This window comes from Castor canadensis, chromosome 4 (genome assembly GCF_047511655.1).
Source record: "Castor canadensis chromosome 4, mCasCan1.hap1v2, whole genome shotgun sequence".
NCBI classification, from domain to species: domain Eukaryota; kingdom Metazoa; phylum Chordata; class Mammalia; order Rodentia; family Castoridae; genus Castor; species Castor canadensis.
This window is the reverse complement of record NC_133389.1, coordinates 61,717,339-61,743,195: the sequence shown is the minus strand read 5'-3', so window position 1 is coordinate 61,743,195 and position 25,857 is coordinate 61,717,339. Positions and strand designations below refer to the sequence as shown.

The following is a 25,857-nucleotide window of genomic DNA, read 5'->3' as shown; positions in this document are numbered from 1 at the left end:
TCATGTTCATGTATTTGTGGCATTCAACAAACAACTGGAAAGTTTTGAACTGGTTTAAGTCATAGTAAAATATTGCAGTTTTAAAATACAACCTCTATTTTGTAATGTTACTTCCATCATATATGGTCAGACAAAAACACAGGCACAAACTTACAAGCACATGCACACACTCACACATTAAAAACACCATGCATACAACACAACATACACACACAGGCACACCCTCATGCACACACACTTACACACATGCTAATGCATGCACACACCACACTCACTCACTCTGAGGCACAAACACATACACCCATTCTCCCATGCTTGCTCCTTGAAAGTATCTTTAGTACTGCTCTGTCTTTAAAAATGTGAAAATATTTTTTTCTTTTTTCTCTTGTAATCCAGATATTGCTAGTTTAAATACAATTTCCCTTAAACTGCAATATTAAGGAACCATAAGTTAGACATGTTTCAAACCTCAATTCAACTAATAGAATAAAATGTTCTTAACATGGACATAAAGGAAAGGTCACTACATTCCAAACAGATTAGACCTTAGATGTACAAAAAGGAATTCACCACCTCACATGTTCAAATTAATCTTCATATACAGTTGAAGTGTTTTGTTTTAATGAGTTTTGCTTTGTTCCTGTTGTGTCTTTACATCCATATATGTGAAGGTAGATATGAGTATGTTAGGCCTGATCCTACATATGTTGCTTGTGTACATAATTAAAGAACAAGGCAAATTCTCAGCAAATGTTGCTTGTGATGTTATACAGATCACGTATTTGAGGAGTGTCATCTCTCTCTCAGAATATGTAAAATGCAGCCATAAAAAAAAAGTGAGTCATGCCAGGCACTGGTGGCTCACTCCTGTAATCCCAGCAACTCAGGAGGCAGAGACCAGGGATATCCCAGGGCTCAAACCCAGCACATGCAAACAGTTCACAAGTCCTTATCCAGAAAATAAATATCCTGATGGACTGGATCAAGTGATAGATAACCTACATAGCAAGAGTGAGGCCCTGAGTTCAAACCCTAGTACGAACAAAAGAAAAGAAAGAAAATGATTCAGACATCTAAAATTTAAAATACTTTACAAGATCAAATATTCTATGAATGGAGCCACAGACACAGAACTTGAACATTCGAATTATTCCAAATATAGTTAGCCATACCTATCAATGTCTCACAGGAGACTATATCCACCACCAACAAAAACAGGAATAGCTGATAGCAGGAAATTGACCTAACCAGGTAAAATGACTAATTTTATTTGTCAACATGAGTTGATCACAGAGAGTTCAGATACTTTTTAAAGCATTTCTCTAGATCTGTCTATGAGAGTATGTCAGAATGAAATTAATGTCTGAATCAGTAGACTGAGTAAGCATATGGGCCTCACCTATGGAGGCGGGCTTCCTCCATCTATGGGAGGTCTGAATAGAAACGGAGTTGAGATAAATGAGAATCTGTTGTCTGACTGCCTGTTTCCAACTGAAACATCAGCATCCATTATTCACCCACTAACCACACTTGGGGTGCCAGCCTTGTGCTATCACGTTAGCACGCTAGGCTCACGATGGTGAACAAACTGGCTGCTGTGCATGCAGAGTTTCACTGGCTTGGGAAGAACAGCCTTGATGAATTCAGAACCACCAATGATGGTCTGGGTGGTGATATAAAAGATCAGATGGCGGCAGAAGTCACAAAGTGGACCAACCATAGCTACCATGACACGGGAGGCCAGCTTGATGAAGTGGCGTGTGAACTGCAATCTGCAGAATAAGTAGAAGCTAACCAGGTGAAGGAGGAAAAGAGCATTCTAGTCACTAGAAACAGTTCAGAGGCCCAAGATGGCTAGAAAGAGCTGGAAGAAGTAAAGGCAGTATGCACAACTAGAGGAGGTGGCCATTCAGGGAATTGCTGGCTATATTTAAGTGCTTTTTATTTACAGTATAACAAGCAAAGCTACAAAAGAAGAAACCTCATCTGTGTTGTTCAGTGCTCTGTGTATGCAAAGCCCTTTAAAAACTTTAATCTGTAATACTGTCACTGGCAGTATGTCCTTGGAGCCTCAGGTTTAGGAATTAGCTGTAGGGTGCCGAGTAGAACTTAATCACGTGCGTGGAGTGATTTACCTTCCCAGGGCTCCTCCTTTCTCATCTGAAAAGCAGAGACTATACAATTCACTTTCGGGGCTGTTTTGGACACGAGAGATATGCGTGAGGACACTGGCATAAGGAAGGCACCACACGTCCCCACCCCAGCTTTGGACAAAATGAACTTCAGGAGGAAAGCAGACAGGCTGGCAAAATCCCACCTATAGTACTGATAAATCAGAAACTGAAAACTCTGGCTGAGGTGTGCAGAAACAATGCACTTGCTAATACTGAAGCACAGAATTAAACAACGCACCCACCTAGTCCCAGCCTTCCCCATACGTCAAGTACTGCTGTAAAACTCACAGGATGGAGGCCCAGGGTTTTCACAGGCAGTTATCTCCCCCAAAGAAGGGGCTGGGCTATGCATGGTCTGTTTCCTCCCAGGCAGCTACTACTTGAGCAGGGAAAAGGCAGTCGGGAGTGCTGCACTATTACAGCTCCTGCCACATGGAAGGAAACATCAGGAGTGGGGAAGAAGAGTTCCACCCACATTATCTTTAGTATTAATTACTCTTAAACACACTGTTTTTAAAGCAGAATATGAAGTCCCATGTATGTCTTATGACTGTATGTGTATGTTTTACTAAATGCTCTAAACTTGAAAATTTGATCGGAGAAATATCACCAACAACTGAAAAGCAAAAACCATCAAAATTTAGCATTAGTAATTAACTGAAGAGAAAGTTTTCTTCTCTGCATGCCATACATCCAGTCTCCCATACTTACCACCCCAAAATCAAACTCTGACATTTGGAGTGATCTTAGATTTAATAGTCTATAAAGTTTTTTCTTTTCAACAGAAAACAATCTAATTCCTGGTTTTTGAGGGAAAAATGAGATCCCAAAGAAGACATATTGCATATTGATAAGGATTTGGTTTGTTTATTAGCAAAAGTAACAAAAAGGCCAGGGGCCTACTACTTACTTGTGGCATGAATTCCGTATGAACATACTTTTGTAGTAATCCTGTCATATTTTTGTTAACAACAGCATATCTCAAAAGACTATTTATTCAAAAAGAATGCCCTATGGATTCCTCTTAACAACTCACGGCTGTACTGGGGGCAACTCTGGATGCCTACGTGTGTTGCAGCAGCGTCACTGGAAGCTGCTCTGTCTTTACACCATAGATTTGCCTGGTAGAATATCAGCCAGCTAGCATCTCTACACAACCCTAATGTATCACAGGAACTCTCAGGAAATTTTTTGTAAAAATCCCATGTACTTAACCACACTGAGCGGTAAATTCAGCTTCTTCATGAAAAACAGTGCACAGGGAGGGACCCCATGTGCTAACTAGCAGCATTTTAGCATAAGATCCACACAGGAATACCAGACCTCATGCTTTTCTCAGATCTGCAGCTCATTTTGTATTAAACCATTGACACATGCATGGATCCAAGCATTCACTCACCCAAATCCCAGTGAACATTTTTAATGATGCATACAGGTTTAAAGAACATTCCTTTACCTCACTGGATTTGCAGTCTGGTGAGAGAAACAGGTAAGTAAGGCAATACTCAAAACACAAAGCCATGACTGCCTCCCTCATGAAGTCAGAGGAAGAGGCCCTAACTGGGGAGGAAGCAGCACCCCTGGTCCAGGCTCCAGGGTACCCCAGGGCGTCTCAGTCAGCAGAGAGTGGAAAAGCAGTCCACAGCAACAGGAGCCAAAGGAGAGCACAGGCTCAAGGGCAGGCCTAACTTAATCCCTACCATAAAAAACAGAGTGTCTACCTGAGGCCGATGAAGAAGTGAAAAATACAAGCCCTGCTAGAATGGACCACCCATGCACATGACAAATGGAGGAGTCTGCTCATGGGGATGCCAGGAAGAGGAGTTTAGGCAATGGGGCATCGGGGGGTATTGGAATGGAATGAAGTAGGAAATCTGCTGATGTCAAGATCAACTGGCTAGTATTTTTTCCAGATACTATGTAAACAAATGAACAAAAGAGGACACAAATGGAAAGGAGGATTCTAAAGATAGTTAGGAAACACAAGTTTTACAAAAGTGTATTTATTTCTGTAACATTTCCCTCCTCTAGCAGACTCACGTGTCCCCAAGGTCAAGGACTCCCTTGTATGCATTTTGTGCACCTAGGTGCACAATAAACAGATTGCAAAGCAATTTGCTCACTCTCAGAATCATAGCCTCGGTACAAAAAATTGTTCCAGAGGTAGAAAAGAAAAATGACGTTAACACCTTGATATTCTAAGCCCCAAACTGGACAACTAATGTCTTTCTATAGAGGAGACCAATAGGGAGAATAAAGGGACATTTTATTTTATTCACTCAGAATTTATTCATTCTACACAGATGAAACTTTTCTATCCCATTTTATTTTTGTATTAATTTTTAACTGAGACATAAACACATAAAAATTAATACTCACAAATGGGTACCATGTGATGGGTTAATCATGATATTCTAAGCCCCAAACTGGACAACTAATCTCTTTCTACAGAAGAGACCAATAGGGAGAATAAAGGGATATTCTAGTCTATTCTGCATAGATGAAGCTTCTGCATCCCCCTTTTATTTTTAAATTTATTTTAAATAAATAAATAAAAGTGGAAAAATTATATACACATTAATGGTGTCCCATATGATGGATGAATACATGTTTACTGGGTAATGTTTAAATCCAGGTTAAACACATATATCTTCTCAAACATTTATGCTCCTCCCCTTTGGCACAAATGAGATTTGAACTTAGGGCCTCACACTAGGCAGGTGCTCTACCTCTTGAGACACGCCCCCAATACTTTTTTGCTTTACTTTTTTCAGATAGACTCTTATGCTTTTTCCCCAAGCTCGCATTGATCTGCAATCCTTCTACCCACAGACACCTACATAGCTATGCTTACAGGCTTAAACCATCATGCTCATCTTTATAATTGATACGGGGAGTCGCTAACATCTTACCCATGCTGACTTTGAACTGGAATCCTCCTGATCTCTACTTCCTGAGTGGTTGGGATTATAGGTATGAGCCAATTTGCCTGGTCAAATATATACTTCAAAGTCCAATCTTCTAGTTTTTGTTTTTGCAGTGGGTTTGTGTGTTGTGTGTGTGTGTGTTGTGTGTGTGTTGTATGTGTGCGTGTGTTGTGTGTGTGCGTGGGGTGTGCGTGGGGTGTACGTGGGGTGTGCGTGGGGTGTACGTGGGGTGTGCGTGGGGTGTACGTGGGGTGTGCGTGTTGTGCTGTGTGTTGTGTGTGGGGGGGTGTGTGTGGGGTGTGTTTTGTGTGCATGTGTGGGGGTGTGTGTTGTGTGTGTTGTGTGTGTGTGGTGTGTGTGTGGTGTGTTGTGTGTGTTGTATGTGTGTGGTGTGTGTGTTGTGTGTTGTGTGTGTGGAGGGTGTGTGTGTTGTGTGTGTTGTATGTGGTGTGTGTGGTGTGTGTGTGCATGTGGTGTGTGTGTTGTGTGTGTGCATGTGGTGTGTGTGTTGTGCGTGTGGTGTGTGTGTGTTGTGTGTTGTTTGTTGTGTGCATGTGTGTTGTGTGTGTGCGTGCATGTGGTGAGTGTGTTGTGTGTGTGGCGTGTGCATGTGTGGTGTGTGCATGTGTGTTGTTTGCGTGTGTTGTGTGCGTGTGTGGTGTGTGTGTTGTGTGTGTGCTGTGTGTGTGGTGTGTTGTGTGTATGCATGTGGTGTGTGTGTTGTGTGTGTGCGTGTGTGTGTGTTGTGTGTGTGTGTTGCGTGTGTGGCGTGTGTGTTGTGCGTGTGTGTGTTGTGTGTGTGTGTGTGTGTGTGGTGTGTGTGTTGTGTGTGTTGTGTGTGTTGTGTGTGTGTGTGTGTGTGTGTGCGTGCGCGCGCTGATAGGAATAGAAACCAGGGTCTCATACTTGCTAGTCAAGGGCTCAACAATTGAGATACACTCCCAACCCTCTCCTAGCCTTCCAAATGCACTGTGTATTATTGTTACCTATCTATAGTCCTTTTGAATAAGGGACATTTTAGAGGCTCTGGGCCTCCTTTTGTCACCAACTTTGCCCAACTCATCATGACTATGGTACCCAGTAACAGAGCCTCCAGAGATGCCTACACTCTAGTTCATGGAACTAGTTCATATAAGAATATGCCACCTTATATGGAAAAGGAAGCCTGCAGTGGACCCAGAGATAGGAAGACTATACTGGGTTCTCTGGGAGGCCAAAGTCATCACCAGGGCCCTCGTACAATGAAGGTAGGAGAGTCAACTGAAGAAGAGATGTGCTGACAGAAGCACAGCAGCATTTAATCTCGATGATCAAAAAGGAGAAGCAACCCAACTTTCTGTCAAAAGAAGAATGAATGAGCAAAATGTATTGTGTACAGACAGTGGAATATTATTCAGCCTTTAAAAGGAAGGAAATTCTGACACATGCTACAGCATGAATGAACCCTATGTCATTATGGTAAGTGAAATAAAAGCTCGCTACAAAAGACAAATACTGTATAAATTCATTTGTATGAAATATCTAGGACAAATTCATAGAAACAATAGAATGCTGGCTACCAAGGGCAAGAGGAGAATGGAATTCATTCTTAATGGTTTTTGTTCTTTGATGGAAAGGGTTTTGAAACTTTGGAAATGGGTAGCAATAGTTATACAACATTGAGAATGTACTGAATGCTGCTTAATTATACACTTAGAATGGTAGAAATGGTAAACTGTTGCATATATTTTTCCACAATTAAAAGAAACAGCCATCACTACCTACTGATCCATAGCATAAAATTTGGATTCTGAATTAACATTTGAAGACTTCCCTAGAATAAACTAGAGTGTAGATGTAAAGTGCTTACAATTAAGTCAGGCACAGGTGGTAATTAAGTAGTGCATGCCTGTAGCCCTAGTTACTCAGAAGGCTGAGGTGGAGGATCTTTGAACCCAGGAGTTCAAGGCCAGTCTATAAAATACAGTGAGACCATATTTCAAAAAAGAAAAGTCTGTGCAATTAGTGGTAAAATGCAGAGCTGAAAAGTCTGAAATGAGACCAGAACGAGAGGCATGAATAGACCTGATTTGTCCAAGTGTGAACAGAAGAGGAAGGCAAAGAGAAAGGCTTTATTCAGCTAAGGTGGGAAGGAACAAACAGAATCCCAAGGGCAGAACACTGCACATATCTATGAGAATCTATGAGATACATTGATGCAGACCTTCACAAAACATCTCTGAAGGGCAATCAAAAGAGAAAGAAGTTTAGGTTCAAATGTTTACTATAGAAACTTTTTTATTCAATACTAGGAGTAAAAAAGTTAAACTATATAATCTCATCACTTAGAGCTGAAAATCACCATTGTTTTATAAATATTTTATCAGGGTAGTTAATTTTTTCTGTTATTTTAAATTAAATAAAATTTAAAATGACAGTTGAAACTGTGCAGGTTTTATATCTTTAACTCCCTGTGATACCTACAGAATTTTTCACATTACTAAATAATTCAATAATTATAATAATGCAAACTGGAATAAAATTACGTATATAAATATAACAAGAACTGTTTTTAATGAGTTCAGATATTTAAAGGAATACTTATATTTAATTTTGTGATACCACATGGCTTTTTAGAATGAAATTATTTTCTTACTAGACAGTACTTATAAATTCACATAAATGACAAATTCCCTACTTATGCCCAGACATGTTCTGTGTCGATCTCTTTCCATAGAACAAGGATGTTCCTTGGAATCTATACCTTCAGTAACCATATGTGAGCATCTTGTAAAATTGAATACACAAAACGAGCTGGGTAATATTAAGTGTGCTTGGGATAATTCCAGAGAAAAGTGCAGTACTACCAACATGTATAGTTATCATCAAGGATGCATGGCACTATTTAACTATCTATAAGGTCAATCACTCACACTGATGCGTATCATTTAAACTTGTGGCATTACAAATCATTTTATACAAGTAAAGATCCCACTTTGGAAACATAACCTCAAGTAGCTGCCTGAAGACAGCAAGTGTTGAGGCTGAAAAAAGTAATCAGATGGAAAAAAGAGACATTCACAGGAGAAGAGAGGGGGAAATAAATAACACATAAAGACAAGAAGACAAAACAGTATGAGGATGAATCAGGCAAAGCAACAAGAGAGGGAGCAGTGGAGGAATGAACAGGCAGGGATGGGAAGGCACAGAAACCAGAGCAAATGAATGCCCAAGTCCTCAAACCTTAGAGAAAGATGAACCTCAAATGGGAAACACAACTGCTCCTTGGATGCAGTTATTTCTTCTTCTCAGCTGAAATCCAGTCATTTACACAATGAGAACCTCCTTGTTTCTTAATGCTGAAAACCCAACAGAAACTTTAGGTTCCATATTAGCTCACCTATCAGATGGCATATTTAAGAAGTCACCCACAGCAGGCTAATGGGGAAGAAAAGAGAGGATATCCTCAAAGTACAGCAGTGGGTAGAGATGGAAGGGGAGAGATCTTGGCCATTGCTTTGTTACTGGTGCAGGAAATGCTACTCCAAAGAATGACCCCTTGACATACTAAATGCTTTAAGCTGGAAGGAACTGGGAAAGTGTAGAAACAGAAGGGTTTCTGATCCTGTCCCACTACCCAGCCGTCCTGAAGCAGTCTTTAGAAACTAAAATTCCCCTAGCCCATTTCTCCTCTGAAGCAGGCCACCAGAGATGCAATTCTCCTCACACCCCTTCTTTGCAGAAGCAGGTTACAAAAGCTAGGAAGGTCCCTCCCTCACCTTCTCCCTCCCATCCCCTCTAAAGCCCCTCATGAGACACTGTGTTCTGCCCCATGGGCAACAGAAGGGAGAAGGGAGGCACAAAGAGAGGTTAGGAATACTTGGAACACACAGGTCTTGGTAGTTCCTACAGTCTGTTCACACCAACTGCCCTCCAATTACACCTGCACACAACCACCCATATAAACAGGTCTCTCTGGGTTTTTGAACCTTCATTTTCTGAAGGCTCCTGTGTCACATAAAAGGTACATTACATACACATTTTTGCTTTTCTCTTGTTGATCTGTCTTTTGTAACACAGGCAAGCCATGAACTTTACTTCCCACAGCTACCTCCTAGAGTCCTCAGTCACTGTTCAGCTGTGCACTCAGTGAGGTCTCATTCACAGCAGACTGGAGAGAGAAATGTGTTCAGCATGACACTACCCATCTCTTCTGAAGTGGCAGTGACCACTCTGATATTCTGCAGAGTTTACTTCCTTACTATGGTCATTAGCTCCTCCCCTTACAGAACACAAGTCCCAGGAAGGCAGGGACTTCACACATTTTACTGCTGTATCTCCAACCCATCCTGGGTGTGCCTGGTGGTAATATTAAATGGTATTCAAGAAGTGACTGGGTCATTAATGTGAGGATTCTAAGAAGCCTTTTTGTCTCCAGACTTCCTTCCTCTTGAAGGAATTAAACTGGGAAGTGCCTCTGACACTGGGGAGGTACAGAAAGCTATGAGAACTGTCCTCCCTGTTGGCCTTTCCCCACGTCAGTGATGATTGGAGGGGACAGTGTGTTCAGAACCTCAGGTACTACTGAGCGTGTGGGAGCTCATGGCAACCTCTTGGTCAGTCTAGCAGATAATGATGAAAAGGTACAGAGGGCAGAGCCAGTAAGTTTGTCAGCTGGACTTCTCCTAATCTTCCTAGGGTTACAGAAAGGCAGCCTTACCAAGCACTGGTGCCTCACCTGCTTAATAGCATGACAGCATAATGAGCGGTGACCAAGACCAGACCTCCAGATTGTTCTTCACCTCAGAGTTCACCAAGAAAGACTGCCTAGGACACGATTGCTGAGAACAAAACCCTGAGATTCCATGCAAAGCATGACCACTGCCTGTCCAGAGTTGATAATGGAACTGCAGCTCCAGCTTTTGTTAACTTAATAAAAGAACCATAATGACAACGCCCAAGAGAAAATGATCTTACTGGGTTAAATACAGCCCTTTATGAAGGCAAGAATATCTTTAAATGTGCACTATTTCAATGTGAGCAAGCCAGAAAAAAGTACTGATAGTTATTTAAATTATACGTACAACCTTCTTTATGCAATGGACTAACTGGAGGACTTCTAAATGAGCAGTAATTTACCAGCGAAAAGATACATATTAAGTCTTTCAGGAATAGTGTTGCAATAATCAGAGCAATGATTGAGAGAAATTGAGGCCTGGGAAGTTAGCAGCACTTGTAGCAAATTAATCAATCTCAGGCATTTTGGAGTTGTTCTGAGAGTGGGAGCACAGGCAGAGATGAGCTGGGCGCTTCCTCAGCCACACAGGTGGGGATTAACCTGCACTTCCCTGTCTTCAACAGCAAAAGCAATCTCATTATCCCACTTTCACATGTGCCCATGTGTGGATTCTTACCATCAAGATCACTGATAGACATCATGAGGGCCGGCGTCATTTTCTTTGAAACATCTTATGCAATCTATATCCAATATTCATTGGATAGCTCAACCAATCTTTCTCTAGCCCATGTTGTTTTATTTTAATAATTAAGACAAAGTATTGCTAAAAGGAAAAAAGAAGTGACAGAGTCAAAGTCTGAAGCCTTCCTCCTTGGGAATTTCAGAGCCAGTCTGTCTTCCCTTCTCACAGAATTCTTAGAAGCAAGATAAACAAGTGCACCTCCTGATGAGAGTGAAAAAAGAAACAGAAGAAAGGTTTTCCTGGGAGGCACACTTAATGAGCCCAAAGGAAGCAGCCCTTAAGATTAGTGGGCATAATGGTTCCCACCTGTCATCCCAGCTATTCAGGAAGTAGAGAATGGGATAAATGAACTTCAGGCCAGCCAACGCAAAAAATCAACAAGACCCCCTCTCAAACAATAAACTGGATGTGATGGTATGCACCTGTCATCCAGCTACTTGAGAGGTGTAAATTGGAGGATTGCAGTCCAGGCCAGCCTGGGCAAAAATGAGAGACCCTATTTGAAAAATAACTAAAGCCAAAAGGGCTGGGAGGCATAGCTCAAATAGTACAGCACCTGCTCGAACTCAGGTACAGTCCTGAGTTCAAGCTCTGTAGTGTCAAAAAAAAAAAAACAAGAAAAGATTAGTGGCAGCTGTCAATGCCTTTCTTTTCTGCCCTCTGCATTCCAAATTTGAAGTCCAATTGTAAATCCTGACCCTGAAGTTGTGGAGCAGAAAGCTTTTCCACTGCTACCATAGCCATTTCTGTTGCATCCCACATTCAGCACCGGCTCAGTTTGCCAAGGGAAGCATAATTTTACGTTTTTACAAATCATTTAGTGGCTTTTATACTTAATTAAAAAAACTGTTCTGATATACACTTGTGATTTTCTGCCCTCATAATCTACAAATGACCTAAAGGCCACCAAAGAATGTTGACCATAAGCACACAAAGTCCAAGGCAATCCTACGCACACACAAGAAAATTAAATTCTAATAAAAGTAACTACTTAAATTACATAATGCTTACATGGTAGATAGCTAGGGTTTTCTCTATACTACTCAAGGAACATTATGGCTTAGGACCCAGATTCTAATGGCCTAGGATGCAAATCCTAGGAAATGTTCCAATGAAAAATTCACAGAAAGTGCCTGAGCCTCAGTTTCTTCTTCTGTAAACAGAAACAGACCAAAGTCCTCACAGGGATCCATGAAAAAACAAAAGCACAAATATTACCTAGCAGCGTCCCTAACCCCCAGCAGTGCTCAGTAAATGCCAAGGGTCGTTATTTTATTTCAAATATCTGTTGAAACCAGTGATCCAAATCCTATCCACGAAATGTGTAGTTTGTTCATTCACAAGCCAAATTCTAGGGCAGATCAGAGAAGTTGTTCTTATGAGAAACACTTTAGCTCACAAAAATCTCAAGATTTTCTTTTCTCTCTCAAAAAAAGGTCTAAAATTACCTGAACTCAGAAAAGCAACGTGTGAAATTTATTAGACTGGTGAAAAATACTATTTCACAATGTATAACTCATAGCCAGTTAAGTGGAATTATATGTTAATCTCTCAAAAGGAAAAAAAAATACATCCATTTCTAGGCCAACACCAAAAATATTTTTAACTCCAAGTGAGTTTTTTTGTCCTCTAACAAAAGTACACTCTCCATATTAGGAGCTCATATTGAATTATATTACTCAGAAAAAGTGAAAGGGAGATGTTTCAATCACATATTACTATAGCACAGGTGTTGTCACAGGCAAACTCAAATGGAATAGCCTCATCAGAGGTGTATTTTTATTACTTTTAACAGAAGTGCAGCAGAAAAAATTCTCTTTAAGAAGGAAGTGGGGGAAAAGTTTTACAATAGAATAGAAAAGCCTAAGGGCAGGGGTCAAGAAGGAAAGATGGTATCTTGGCCATATTTGGTGTTAAAGTACTGTAACAGGTATCCGACTTTATTACACAGTTTTAGTAACTCTGGATTCTGAACCAGCAGAAGCAACACCACCAAGTTCTCTATATATCTTTTCTCATCAAAGACCTTTCCTCTGGATGGGAGCTAGGGACCAAAAGCAAACATACCAGAAAGCAAACATGGCTTTCTTTGTGCTTCTCTTTCAGCTCCAGCCAGGTTTGGGAGGAGGAGACACACATGATCTCCCAAGAGTCAACACACCCCATGTGTCAGCAGGTGAGCACTGCTGGATTATGTAATGTTTTTAAGAGAGTACCTCCCAGTAACAGCATCTCGTTTCTTTTTCTATTTCTATAAATTGATGCATATATAAAATAATTTAAAAGCCTATATTGGTACCTTCATAATAATTTGAGCGCTTTACTCTCAACTATACCAAACAATGATAGATTCTAAAGTTCTGAAGCTAGCACAGATATTTTCACAATAAATCTGAAAATTTCTGGTTAAAAGGTTAATATTATTTGAAATAGAAGGTCATTCATTTGGAAAAAAAAGTCTAAGAAAAAATAATTCAGTCATTTATAAAAAAGAACACATTTATATGTAAGCATAAATTCATACACACATAAATATACATAGAAAACTGACTATATAACTGAATAAAATGGAGTTAGTCATAATAAATATGATCAACACTAGATGTATGACTAGGCTAAAGTTTCCTACTTCTTCTAGGCTCTTGTTTCCACATTAATTAAATTAGGAATTTAATTTGGAGATTGTTCAAGAATTCAGAAGTTACATAACTATGCAATTCTAAAAAGTAAGCCACTGAAACATGGTAGGAGCCTCTGTCATGAGGAAAGGGTTTTTTTTTCCAGGTATCCTTTTACAGGTACTATTCACTTAACAAACACACACTAACCAAGTTCCCACCCTCACACTGTTGTAAACTGCCTCAGAGCCTTCTGCCATTTGTCCCGGAGGCAAAGTGAGAAGGGTAAGGAAAAAAGGAGTTTCCATAATCATCAGAAATTAATTAAAGACCAGAAGTTTTTTTTAAAAACATACTAAAATGGGACAAGATGTTATTGAAGAGATGGCAAAGTGACCCACAAACCAGTGCCACAGAACCACCTGTGTACATTGTTACCTGCAGTGACACACTGAAGGTCAACACTAGCTAGTTTTGATTACCATCTTCAGTTACTGAAAAACTTAAGTTGATGTTATTAATATGAATTCCTAGGAAAAACAAGTAAGTGTAGGACAACAAAATTTGAAATATTAAAGAAAGCACAATTACAGGTTTCATAGAACCAGACATGGCTTAAAGATTAAGCAACTCATAAACTCCCCACAAGCAAAAAGTATGAAGAAGTATTAAAAGATACAAAAAGTAGAAATGGTATCCTCTTCCTACTGTGTGTGTGTGTGTGTGTGTGTTTGTGTGTGTGAATACACCTATATATACTCTGAGATATTTTCAAAATGTAGACTCAACGAGTGATCAGAAAGTTGGTAACAATAAGAAACATGATCACATATTGGGTGCTTGAATGATTTTCACAAACACATTTAATTTTAGTATCTTCACATGGAGAGATTCTATATTTCTATATACAGATTGCCATATCTGGTAACATATCAGAACTTCACTGTCTGTTAGCTTCGTACTACATGAAAGTAGTCCTGCAAATTCTGTCTACCTGCTACAGATTGTCTAGATGGTGTCTTTAGTGCTTTCAGGTGTAATGATGGATACTCATGGATTTTTGTCATTCTGTATTGTAGGAAAAAAACCCTCTCCCTTAGCACTAATCTCTGTGGCCCACAGATGAGATGGAAAAAATATAAGCAGACAAGATACATCTTTCAGTCACAACGTTTCTCCACTGGTGCCGTCACCAGATTTATTTGTGTTATTATTTTGTGATGACTATAGCAAGAATTACATTTCAACTATATTTCAAAAAGTCAAATCCTTGGCCTTTTCTTATAGGTGTGGATCAATATATACAAGGAATGCAAACTGACATTTCTCCTACGGTCAGATGGCCCCCTGATGTTAATCATGTAAGTTGGTCAAAGCCAAATTCTTCTAACAAAGTGTTAAGTGCATATGGCCAACCACTCACCTCCCTAAGAGGAGCAGAGAACATAGCATAATGGAATTAATCAGTGATGAAGCAAAGCTAGAGACAAAGAGTTATACTATTCCCAACTATGCCACTTTCATCTGTGACCCACGACAATCCTGAATCTCAATCTCACCATCTAAAAGACAAGATGTAACACCACTGGAGGTCTCTACAAAGCTCCGTGACTACTGCCTATGATGGGCTTATAGAACTGAGACAACAATAATGAAAAATTTTAGAAACGACTACACTCAAAAACACTCATATCCCCCAAATAAAAGACACATAATGAATTTCTAAATCTTTTCCTTACTTTCAGGAAGATTCAAATCACAGAAAAATGTCAAAGTATTTTTTCTCATTCAGTTTTCTGCCAGGATCTCAGATTGACTTTAAGGACCCAAGTGGTATTACACATAGGAAGGCATTTTTGCAACTGTTAGAGCACTGCAGCACTACAAGTTCAAAATCCCTTACCAAAAAAATGCTTAGGACAGGAAATGATTCAGATTTGAGATTTTGAATATTTGCATATATATAATAAGCCATTAAGAATGGGTCCCAAATCTACACATGAAATTTATTTACATTTCATATATACCTCATATAATTTAACATGAAAATATTTTATACACTATTTTTTAACAATTTTATATATGAGGAGTGCAGCTTAGTGATAAAGTCCTTGCCTAGCCTCCTCCAAGCCTTGGGTTTGAATTCTAGGACTATACATAGGTACATAATTTTGTTCATGACAAGTTTCATGGTATGGAATCTGACACTACAAAGTGCTGGGATTTGTGAGCATTTTGGATTTTGGATTGGGGATGCTCAGCTTTCATGCCTCTAGATTAGAGAGGCTGGTCTCTGATTACAGGTCTGATTCTCCCCACTACTCCTAAGACACACCTGAGGCAATGGGGGAGAAGGGGCTGGAAGTAGCAGGCAAGAGGGCAGAAACAACAGGAAAACTTTCCCATTCTTGAGATCTTCATCCTTCCTAGAAACCACTTGGTACAACTACAGATTAATAAAAAACAACCTCATAGGTGAAGGACACTGGACTTCTTTGAGAATCTATTAATAAAATAAGCACTTTCTCACAAAATGCCTTAAATTGTTTAATACTTAAGTTATTCTAGAATCCAAGATGGCAACTACAGGGAAGAAGCAGACAGCGTGAGCTCCATAAATCAAAAATCTTGCTGAGATGCTGGAGCCACACCTGGCAGAAAAAAAACACCAAGAAGAAGCAAAACTCCGACACTCCGAACCCCCAGCCCATACAAAGCTTCTCCATGCCATGCGACACTGAGAAGACAGGAGGCTCCCGCACTGCAGACACAGGCTCCAGACCTGCTTGGGAGATTCAGACCAACAGATGAGCAAATAAGCAGCACACAGTATTCCCACAGCTACCCCTGGGATATACCAGCATAGCCCCCTGGACAGACTGACCCTTGCCCCACCAAAAAAAAAAAAAACTGGATAATAACCAAGGAACTGAAAAGGAACATGCAACAGAGGGGGCAGGGTACACTCAGTACACCTAAGAAAGTGGGGGGAGCAAGGAGTTGAACTCTGCATGAACTTTCAGTAACCAAAGCCTGGAAAAGTAGACGGCCTGACAGCAAGCAGGTGATAAGCCGCTGCCTGAAATAGGGCAGATAGCAGTCTACAAAGCTCATCTCCTGACCCAAACACCCAGTGAGACTATGGTAGAGCTACTGCTTAAATACCAACACCCAGGGATGGATGCTGAAGGAGTAACACCAGAACTACTAAGACTGAAATTCTATTGTTTCTGAATCTGGAAGTTTTTTTTCTTTCTAAGTGTTTGTTTTGCTCACTGTTCTCTCCCTGTTGATTTCTTTGGTTCTCTATTTTCTTTCTTTCTTTTTCTTTTTTCTCTTTCTTTCTTGGTTTCATTAGTTTTACTATTGTAAGTTAGCTAATACTAAATTACACACAGACCAGGGACAGAGACAGCACCAAGTGGAATGATGGGAAGACAAATACGGGATGGAAACCATTCTCCCCCCCAAAATAAATTAGTACAGAATTCAGAGGGAAATGAAGAAAACGGATACCCAGTTCCAGACTCCAACAAAACAAAGACAGACTATTCCAAGGAACCCAATGAAGCCCACAAGAACATACTGAAAGAAGAAATCCTGAAAGAAATCACTGAGAATTTCATGGAGATGTTACTAGACAAGGTCAACCAAAACATACAAAGGCACTCAAGAAATTCCAAGACAATAAAAAGAAAGAATATGAGAAGACACTAAAACAAATACGTGTACTCACAGGAGCCCTAAATAAATACCAAAGTGAAACAGAAAACACCATAAATAGAGAGATAAATGAATTAAGGACAAAAATTGACAATATTAAAGAGGAAGTGACCCATGATAGGGAAAACCTCTCAAAACACAATGGAAGGCCACTCCAACAGACTAGAACAAGCAGAAGACAGAATCTCAGAACCTGAAGATGAAATGGAAATTAAAGGAAAAACTGAAGAACTATTAATCAAACAACTCAAAACCTGTGAAAGAATATGCAAAAACTCACCAACTCCATCAAAAGACCAAACCTGAGACTCATAGGCATTGAAGAAGGAGAAGAGGTGCAAGCAAAAGGAATCCATAATACATTCAACAAAATAACAGAAAATTTCCCAAATCTAAAGAAAACTATAACATTGATCAAACGAGATAAAGAAGGACATTCCATACTAATAAAAGGGGAAATAGACCAAAAGGAAATAATAATCATCAATCTGTACGCACCCAATGTCAATGCACCCAATTTCATCAAACATACCCTGAAAGACCTAAAAGCATATATAAACGCCAACACAGTGGTTGTGGGAGACTTTAACACTCCATTATCATCAATAGATAGGTCATCCAAACAAAAACTCAATAAAGAAATCCAAGATCTAAAATATGCAATAGACCAAGTGGACCTAGTAGATGTCTACAGAACATTTCATCCAACCTCTACACAATATACATTCTTCTCAGCAGCCCATGGAACCTTCTCCAAAATAGATCATATCCTAGGGCACAAAGCAAGCCTCAGCAAATATAAGAAAATAGAAATAATACCATGCATACTATCTGACCACAATGCAGTAAAAGTAGAACTCAACAACAAAAGTAAAGACAAAAAACATGCAAACAGCTGGAAACTAAATAACTCATTACTTAATGAAGAATGGATCATCGATGCAATAAAAGAGGAAATTAAAAAGTTCCTAGAAGTCAATGAAAATGAAAACACAACCTACCGGAACCTATGGGACACAGCTAAGGCAGTCTTGAGAGGAAAGTTTATAGCCATGAGTGCATATATTAAAAAGATTGAAAGATCCCAAATCAATGACCTAATGATACATCTCAAACTCCTAGAAAAACAAGAACAAGCAAATCCCAAAACAAATAGAAGGAGAGAAATAATAAAAATAAGAGCTGAAATCAACGAAATAGAAACCAAAAAAACCATACAAAGAATTAATGAAACAAAAAGTTGGTTCTTTGAAAAAATAAACAAGATCAATAGACCCCTGGCAAACCTGACTAAAATGACGAGAGAAAAAACCCAAATTAGTAGAATCAGGAATGCAAAAGGGGAGATAACAACAAACACCATGGAAGTCCAGGAAATCATTAGAGACTACTTTGAGAACCTATATTCAAATAAATTTGAAAATCTAAAAGAAATGGACAGATGTCTAGATACATATGATCATCCAAAACTGAACCAAGAGGAAATTAATCACCTGAATAGACCTATAACACAAAATGAAATTGAAGCAGCAATCAAGAGTCTCCCCAAAAAGAAAAGTCCAGGACCTGATGGATTCTCTGCTGAATTCTATCAGACCTTTAAAGAAGAACTGATACCAACCCTCCTTAAACTGTTCCATGAAATAGAAAGGGAAGGAAAACTGCCAAACACATTTTATGAAGCCACTATTACACTTATCCCAAAACCAGGCAAAGACACCTCCAAAAAGGAGAACTATAGGCCAATCTCCTTAATGAACATTGATGCAAAAATCCTCAACAAAATAATGGCAAATCGAATTCAGCAACACATCAAAAAGATTATTCACCACGACCAGGTAGGCTTCATCCCAGGGATGCAGGGGTGGTTCAACATACGAAAATCAATAAACGTAATAAACCACATTAACAGAAGCAAAGACAAAAACCACTTGATCATCTCAATAGATGCAGAAAAAGCCTTTGATAAGATCCAACATCATTTCATGATAAAAGCTCTAAGAAAACTAGGAATAGAAGGAAAGTTCCTCAACATTATAAAAGCTATATATGACAAACCTACAGCCAGCATTATACTTAACGGAGAAAAATTAAAACCATTCCCTCTAAAATCAGGAACCAGACAAGGATGCCCACTATCTCCACTCCTATTCAACATAGTACTGGAATTCCTAGCCAGAGCAATTAGGCAAAAAGAAGGAATAAAAGGAATACAAATAGGTAAAGAAACTGTCAAAATATCCCTATTTGCAGACGACATGATCCTATACCTTAAAGACCCAAAAAACTCTACTCAGAAGCTTCTAGACATCATCAATAGCTATAGCAAAGTAGCAGGATATAAAATCAACATAGAAAAATCATTAGCATTTCTATACACTAACAATGAGCAAACGGAAAAAGAATGTATGAAAACAATTCCATTGACAATAGCCTCAAAAAAAATCAAATACCTAGGTGTAAACCTAACAAAAGATGTGAAAGACCTCTACAAGGAAAACTATACACTTCTGAAGAAAGAGATTGAGGAAGACTATAGAAAGTGGAGAGATCTCCCATGCTCATGGATTGGTAGAATCAACATAGTAAAAATGTCGATACTCCCAAAAGTAATCTACATGTTTAATGCAATTCCCATCAAAATTCCAATGACATTCATTAAAGAGATTGAAAAATCTACTGTGAAATTTATATGGAAACACAAGAGGCCACGAATAGCCAAGGCAATACTCAGTCAAAAGAACAATGCAGGAGGTATCACAATACCTGACTTCAAACTATATTACAAAGCAATAACAATAAAAACAGCATGGTACTGGCACAAAAACAGACATGAAGACCAGTGGAACAGAATAGAGGATCCAGATATGAAGCCACACAACTATGAGCAACTTATCTTTGATAAAGGAGCTAAAAATATACGATGGAGAAATAGCAGCCTCTTCAACAAAAACTGCTGGGAAAACTGGTTAGCAGTCTGCAAAAAACTGAAACTAGATCCATGTATATCACCCTATACCAACATTAACTCAAAATGGATCAAGGATCTTAATATCAGACCCCAAACTCTTAATTTGATATAAGAAAGAGTAGGAAATACTCTGGAGTTAGTAGGTATAGGTAAGAACTTTCTCAATGAAACCCCAGCAGCACAGCAACTAAGAGATAGCATAGATAAATGGGACCTCATAAAACTAAAAAGCTTCTGTTCATCAAAAGAAATGGTCTCTAAACTGAAGAGAACACCCACAGAGTGGGAGAAAATATTTGCCAACTATACATCAGACAAAGGACTGACAACCAGAATATACAGGGAACTTAAAAAACTAAATTCTCCCAAAACTAATGAACCAATAAAGAAATGGGCACGTGAACTAAACAGAACTTTCTCAAAAGAAGAAATTCAAATGGCCAGAAAACACATGAAAAAATGCTCACCATCTCTAGCAATAAAGGAAATGCAAATTAAAACCACGCTAAGATTCCACCTCACCCCTGTTAGAATAGCCATCATCGGCAACACCACCAACAACAGGTGTTGGCGAGGATGCGGGGAAAAAGGAACCCTCTTACACTGTTGGTGGGAATGTAGACTAGTACAACCACTCTGGAAAAAAATGTGGAGGCTACTTAAAAAGCTGGACATCGATCTACCATTTGATCCAGCAATACCACTCTTGGGGATATACCCAAAAGACTGTTACTCCAGAGGCACCTGCACATCCATGTTTATTGCGGCACTATTCACAATAGCCAAGTTATGGAAACAGCCAAGATGCCCCAGCACTGACGAATGGATTAAGAAAATGTGGTATCTGTACACAATGGAATTTTATGCAGCCATGAAGAAGAACGAAATGTTATCATTCGCTGGTAAATGGATGGAATTGGAGAACATCATTCTGAGTGAGGTTAGCCTGGCTCAAAAGACCAAAAATTGTATGTTCTCCCTCATATGTGGACATTAGATCAAGGGCAAACACAACAAGGGGATTGGACTATGAGCACATGATAAAAGCGAGAGCACACAAGGGAGGGGTGAGGATAGGTAAGACACCTAACAAACTAGCTAGCATTTGTTGCCCTTAATGCAGAGAAACTAAAGCAGATACCTTAAAGCAACTGAGGCCAATAGGAAAAGGGGACCAGGAACTAGAGAAAAGTTTAGATCAAAAAGAATTAACCTAGAAGGTAACACCCACGCACAGGAAATCAATGTGAGTCAATGCCCTGTATAGCTATCCTTATCTCAACCAGCAAAACCCCTTGTTCCTTCCTATTATTGCTTATACTCTCTCTACAACAAAATTAGAGATAAGGGCAAAATAGTTTCTGCTGGGTATTGAGGGGGGGAGCGGGAGGGGGCGGAGTGGGTGGTAAGGGAGGGGGTGGGGGCAGGGGGGAGAAATGAACCAAGCCTTGTATGCACATATGAATAATAAAAGAAAAATGAAAAAAAAAAAGTCTAAACATAGATCTGCCATGTGATTCAGCAATCCCACTCCCGGGGATATACCCAAAGGAATGCAACTCAGGTTACTCCAGAAGCACCTGCACACACATGTTTATTGCAGTACTATTCACAATAGCCAAGTTATGGAAACAGCCAAGATTCCCCACTACTGACGAACGGATCAAGAAAATGTGGTATTTATACACAATGGAATTTTATTCAGCCATGAAGAAGAATGAAATCTTATCATTCACAAGTATATGGATAGAACTGGAGAATATCATTCTGAGCAAGGTTAGCCAGGCTCAGAAGACCAAAAATCATATGTTCTCCCTCATATGCGGACTTTAGATCTAGGGCAAATACAGCAATGTGGTTGGACTTGGGTCACATGACAAGGGGAGAGCATATACAGGAGGTATGGGGATAGGTAAGAAACCCAAAATATTAAAGTGACTGATGTCCCCACTGCAGAGGAGCTAATACAGAAACCTTAAAGCTACAGAAGTGAATATGGGAAGAGGATCAGGAAGTAGTGAAAAGGTCAGGTAGAGCTGAATCAACTTGGGATGTAATATATTTGTATATGGAAGCAATGCTAGGAATCTCTCTGTTTAGCTATCCTTATCTCAACTAGCAAAAACACTTTGTCTTTCTTATTAATGCTTATGTCTTCTTTTCAACAAAATTAGAGATAAGGGCAGAACAGGTTTTGCCTGGAAGTGAGAGGGGGGTGGGGGCGAGAGGGAAGGGGAGGGAGGTCAGGGGGGAGAAATGGCCCAAACAATGTATGCACATGTGAATAAATGAATAAAAAAATAATAAAATAAAATTATTCTAACATCACAAAAACTCACAAACTAAATAGCATCCTGAGTGCAGGATAAGCTAGGGGTCACTTAAAATGCAAAGTCATAGAAGTTCTTTCTCTCTCATGAAATCTGTAGGGCACCACACAGTCAGTCACAGATGATAAGAAGGGGAAAAAAAAGAATGGGAAGTAGAAAATGAAAAGCATTAATGGACTGAGCAGGAACAAATTCATGAGCACTATAATTCTATTTTAATAGAACAAATAAATAAACAGCAACCCAGTACATGAAATTCAACTTGAAAATCACTCTGAGGCTTCCAAATACCCCACATGCACAGGTTCCATGCCCAAGAAGTCAACTAACCGTGGATCAAAAATATGTGGAAAACCCGTATCTGCACTGGAGAGATATGAGCTGATTTTTTTCTGTTCACAATTCCCTAAATAACACAGTAGAACAAGTATTTGTACAACATGGACATCGTATTTGGCATCATGTGTTATGTAGAAATGATGTAAATGTACTCAAGGACTGCACAGGTTATACACAAATACTCCACCACTTACACAAGGAACTCAACCATCCAAACACTGTAGCATCCACAAGGATCGGGGACCCCATCCCCCACAGATACAGAAGGACTATTATACAGGTCTAGTTGTCTATTAAGTCAGTCTTTATCCCAATTTAGAATGCATGTTGCATTTTGCTCCACACTATTGATTTATTGAATGCTGACCCCCACACCCAGACCTATTAAATTAGAATCTAGAAGTGCTTCATAAATTCTTTAAAAACTTCCCAGGTGAAGCCAGGAGTTGGTGGCTCACGCCTGTAATCCTAGCTATTCAGGAGGCAGAGATCAGGAGAATCATGGTTCAAAGCCAGCCCAGACAAATAGTTCACAAGACCCTATTGAAAAAACCCATCACTAAAAAGGGCTGATGGAGTGGCTCAAGGTGCAGGCCCTGAATTCAAGCCCCAGTACTGCAAAAAGGCAAACAAACAAAAATTCCCCAGGTGATAATGGAGGCAGGGTTGAAGACTCTACATTAAGATCTATTTTTTTCTTCAAAAAAGCAACTAGCTTTCTTCCAATAACATGACAAGTTTTTTAAAAAAACAAAATCTCCAACTGTAATAGGAAATAAACACTTGCAACCCCAAATAAATATTCAAGTTTAAGCAGGAGTATCTCATTTGCAAAAATAAAACAAGACAAACCGTGTCCTCAACATACAGTAAAATCTTTAGGAGTACCTCAGATGACTCTGGAGATAAGAGCTCACAGTTCACAGTATGTTCTCTCAAGTAATATTCATACAAATATCAAGAACAAAAAACTATTTCTCTAAGAAAAATTAATAGCTCTAGAGATAGAATGAAAATGGAAAGAACAGTTTTTGTTTGGTGGTAATGGGATTAGAACTCAGGGCTTTGCACTTGCCAGGTAGACAGACACTCATACTACGTGTGCCATGCCTCCAGCCCTTTTTGCTGTGAATATTTTGGAGATAAGGTCTCACTTTTTTCCCAGGCAGCCTGAACCTCCATCCTCCTATTTTACACTCCTATTTTACTGTAGCTAGGATGACAAGTGTGCCCAGCTTTTTTCCATTGAAATGGGGTCTCACAAACTTTTTTGGCCCAGACTGGCCTGGAACTGGGATCCTCTGGATTGCAACCTCCCAAGTAGTTAGGATTACAGGCGTGAGCCACCAGCAGTTGCCTTAGTTTTATTTTTTAAAGGTGGTTAATGCCTTGTTGGAAAAGTAAATAAAGGATATCTGTCTCATCATTAATCACCACACATAGTCAATCTGGATGGCATTTAATAGAAAGCAACTCTAGCTGAGAAAATTATTCTTCACCTCTAACATCAAGAATTTAAAATAACTGAGAAGTAAGATAGAACGGGAAGAAAGGTGAATACTGTTTACAGTTTACACATGCTGAAAAAAGCTCTCAAAGTAGTGATTACAAAACTTAGAAAGAAGGAAAAAAGGAAAGATGGATTCGGAACATACAATTTCATTCTTCTACACACATTCCTCCCAGCCTACTTCCTCCTTCCTTACAGGGACAGGATATGAAAAAGAAGAGTGACATCAGGCAGAGGGTGAGGCACCCTGTGCAGATGAACCAACAAGTATTTAGGAGACATTCTAAATACCAGAATATATTCTTGGGAATGTACATTTGGCTGTCTCCCCTTTTCTCTAGAAATAGAGCAATAAAAATGACTATTTATTTTAGTTGTGATGATTTTAAAAGGTAAGGGATTTAAAAATGATAGTGTCAAACAAATCTAACACATCACAATCATCACTGCCACAGAAAGGAGAGGTAGAATCGGAAGTACAGAGGTGACAAACAGCAAAATTCGGCACAAAGAAGTGGAAGCTGAGCGGTACAGAATAGTAGGTACAGCAGGTTTAAACCGTAAAGATCAATGCAGCTCAGTAGCAAACTCACAATTACAATAAATGAACAAATGAAAGTGGTGGGGGAGTGGTTCAGTTGTGGAGCACATGCCCAGCATGCATAAAGCCTTGAGTTCAATCCCCAGCAACACACAAAGAAAAAATAAAAATACCACATAAAACAATGTAAGGAAAGAAAAGGAAAAATGTACTCTGCAGGTTAATATTTAACAGGAAGAAATGAGAATAGAATTGGAGAACACAAGGGGGAACAAACACCCCACAAAAACAAGAGCTTAAAGAAGGGGATGGCTGAGCACCAGTGGCTCACGCTTACAATCCTACTCGAGAGGCAGAGATCAGGAGGATCATGGTTCAAAGTCAGGCCAGGCAAATAGTTCAAGAGATTCCATCTCAAAAAAACCCATTTCATAAAAGGGCTGGTGGAGTGGCTTAAGGTGCAGGCCCTGAGTTCAAACCCCAGTACCACAAAAAAAAGAAAAGAAAAAAAAGAAGGGGATGGCATTGTGTGTGGAGGACAGGTCATTTAAAGCCACTTATTCTGTCAAAATTCCCAAGACAAGCGATAGATTCATGAAACTATTTGTCATGCAAAATATATAGGATGGAATTTGAAAGGTTGTAAAATAGCTTGCACAAGTTATGATTACACTAAAACATACATATATACAGATAGATAAATCTTAAATGTATGAAATTAAAAGATGTGCTATCAGTTTTTACATTTATGTGACTTGTTTGGAAATCCAAGTTTTAAAAAGGCCTAGAAACCCTGTGTGAATGTGTTTGTACATGTGAGATTCTTAGGATTTTTTCCTCAGGAGGAAGAATGAAGACAAAGTACTACATCTTGAATCTTAATATACTATTCTCAAAGTCATCTGACGAGAGATCTGCTGAATGAGATCACTAAGTAAAAGTGAGGGTAAAAACAGAAATTCCTAAAAGAAGTGAAAAAAATGACTGGCTATGTGGAACACCTGTGCACTAGGAACCTGGCTATTTGTGAATAACGAAGGCAGGGCCTGTCTTCAGGTCCAACTGAAAAGCAGTTAACATACCTGTAGCCAAAGCCTGTCGCCAGCCACGGTCCTGCCGATGGCACTGCACTGGAAGGTGGCAAACTGACCAGCATTCACCTCCACATTCTGAATCCGCAAGAAGTGAGGAGTTCTGGCTACATGAAGAAAAAGAAGTCAAGATATTAAAAGTGGGGACCTTTAACTAACAGGTGTCTTTTTCAA

At 39.4% G+C, this 25,857-nt stretch overlaps 1 protein-coding gene across 15 annotated transcripts in view; it reads right to left on the bottom strand.

The window, feature by feature from the left end:
* Ptprm (protein tyrosine phosphatase receptor type M) overlaps positions 1-25,857 on the bottom strand; it is a 747,535-nt gene that overhangs the window by 421,773 nt on the left and 299,905 nt on the right. For 14 of the 15 annotated variants that reach the window (XM_074070314.1, XM_074070316.1, XM_074070315.1 and 11 more), the window contains one exon: positions 25,675-25,790. In XM_074070314.1, the coding sequence (XP_073926415.1) occupies positions 25,675-25,790 (116 nt within the window). Of the gene's footprint in view, positions 1-2,462; positions 2,776-25,674; positions 25,791-25,857 lie in introns of those variants that run through there. The other variant, XM_074070325.1, reaches the window with a different exon arrangement.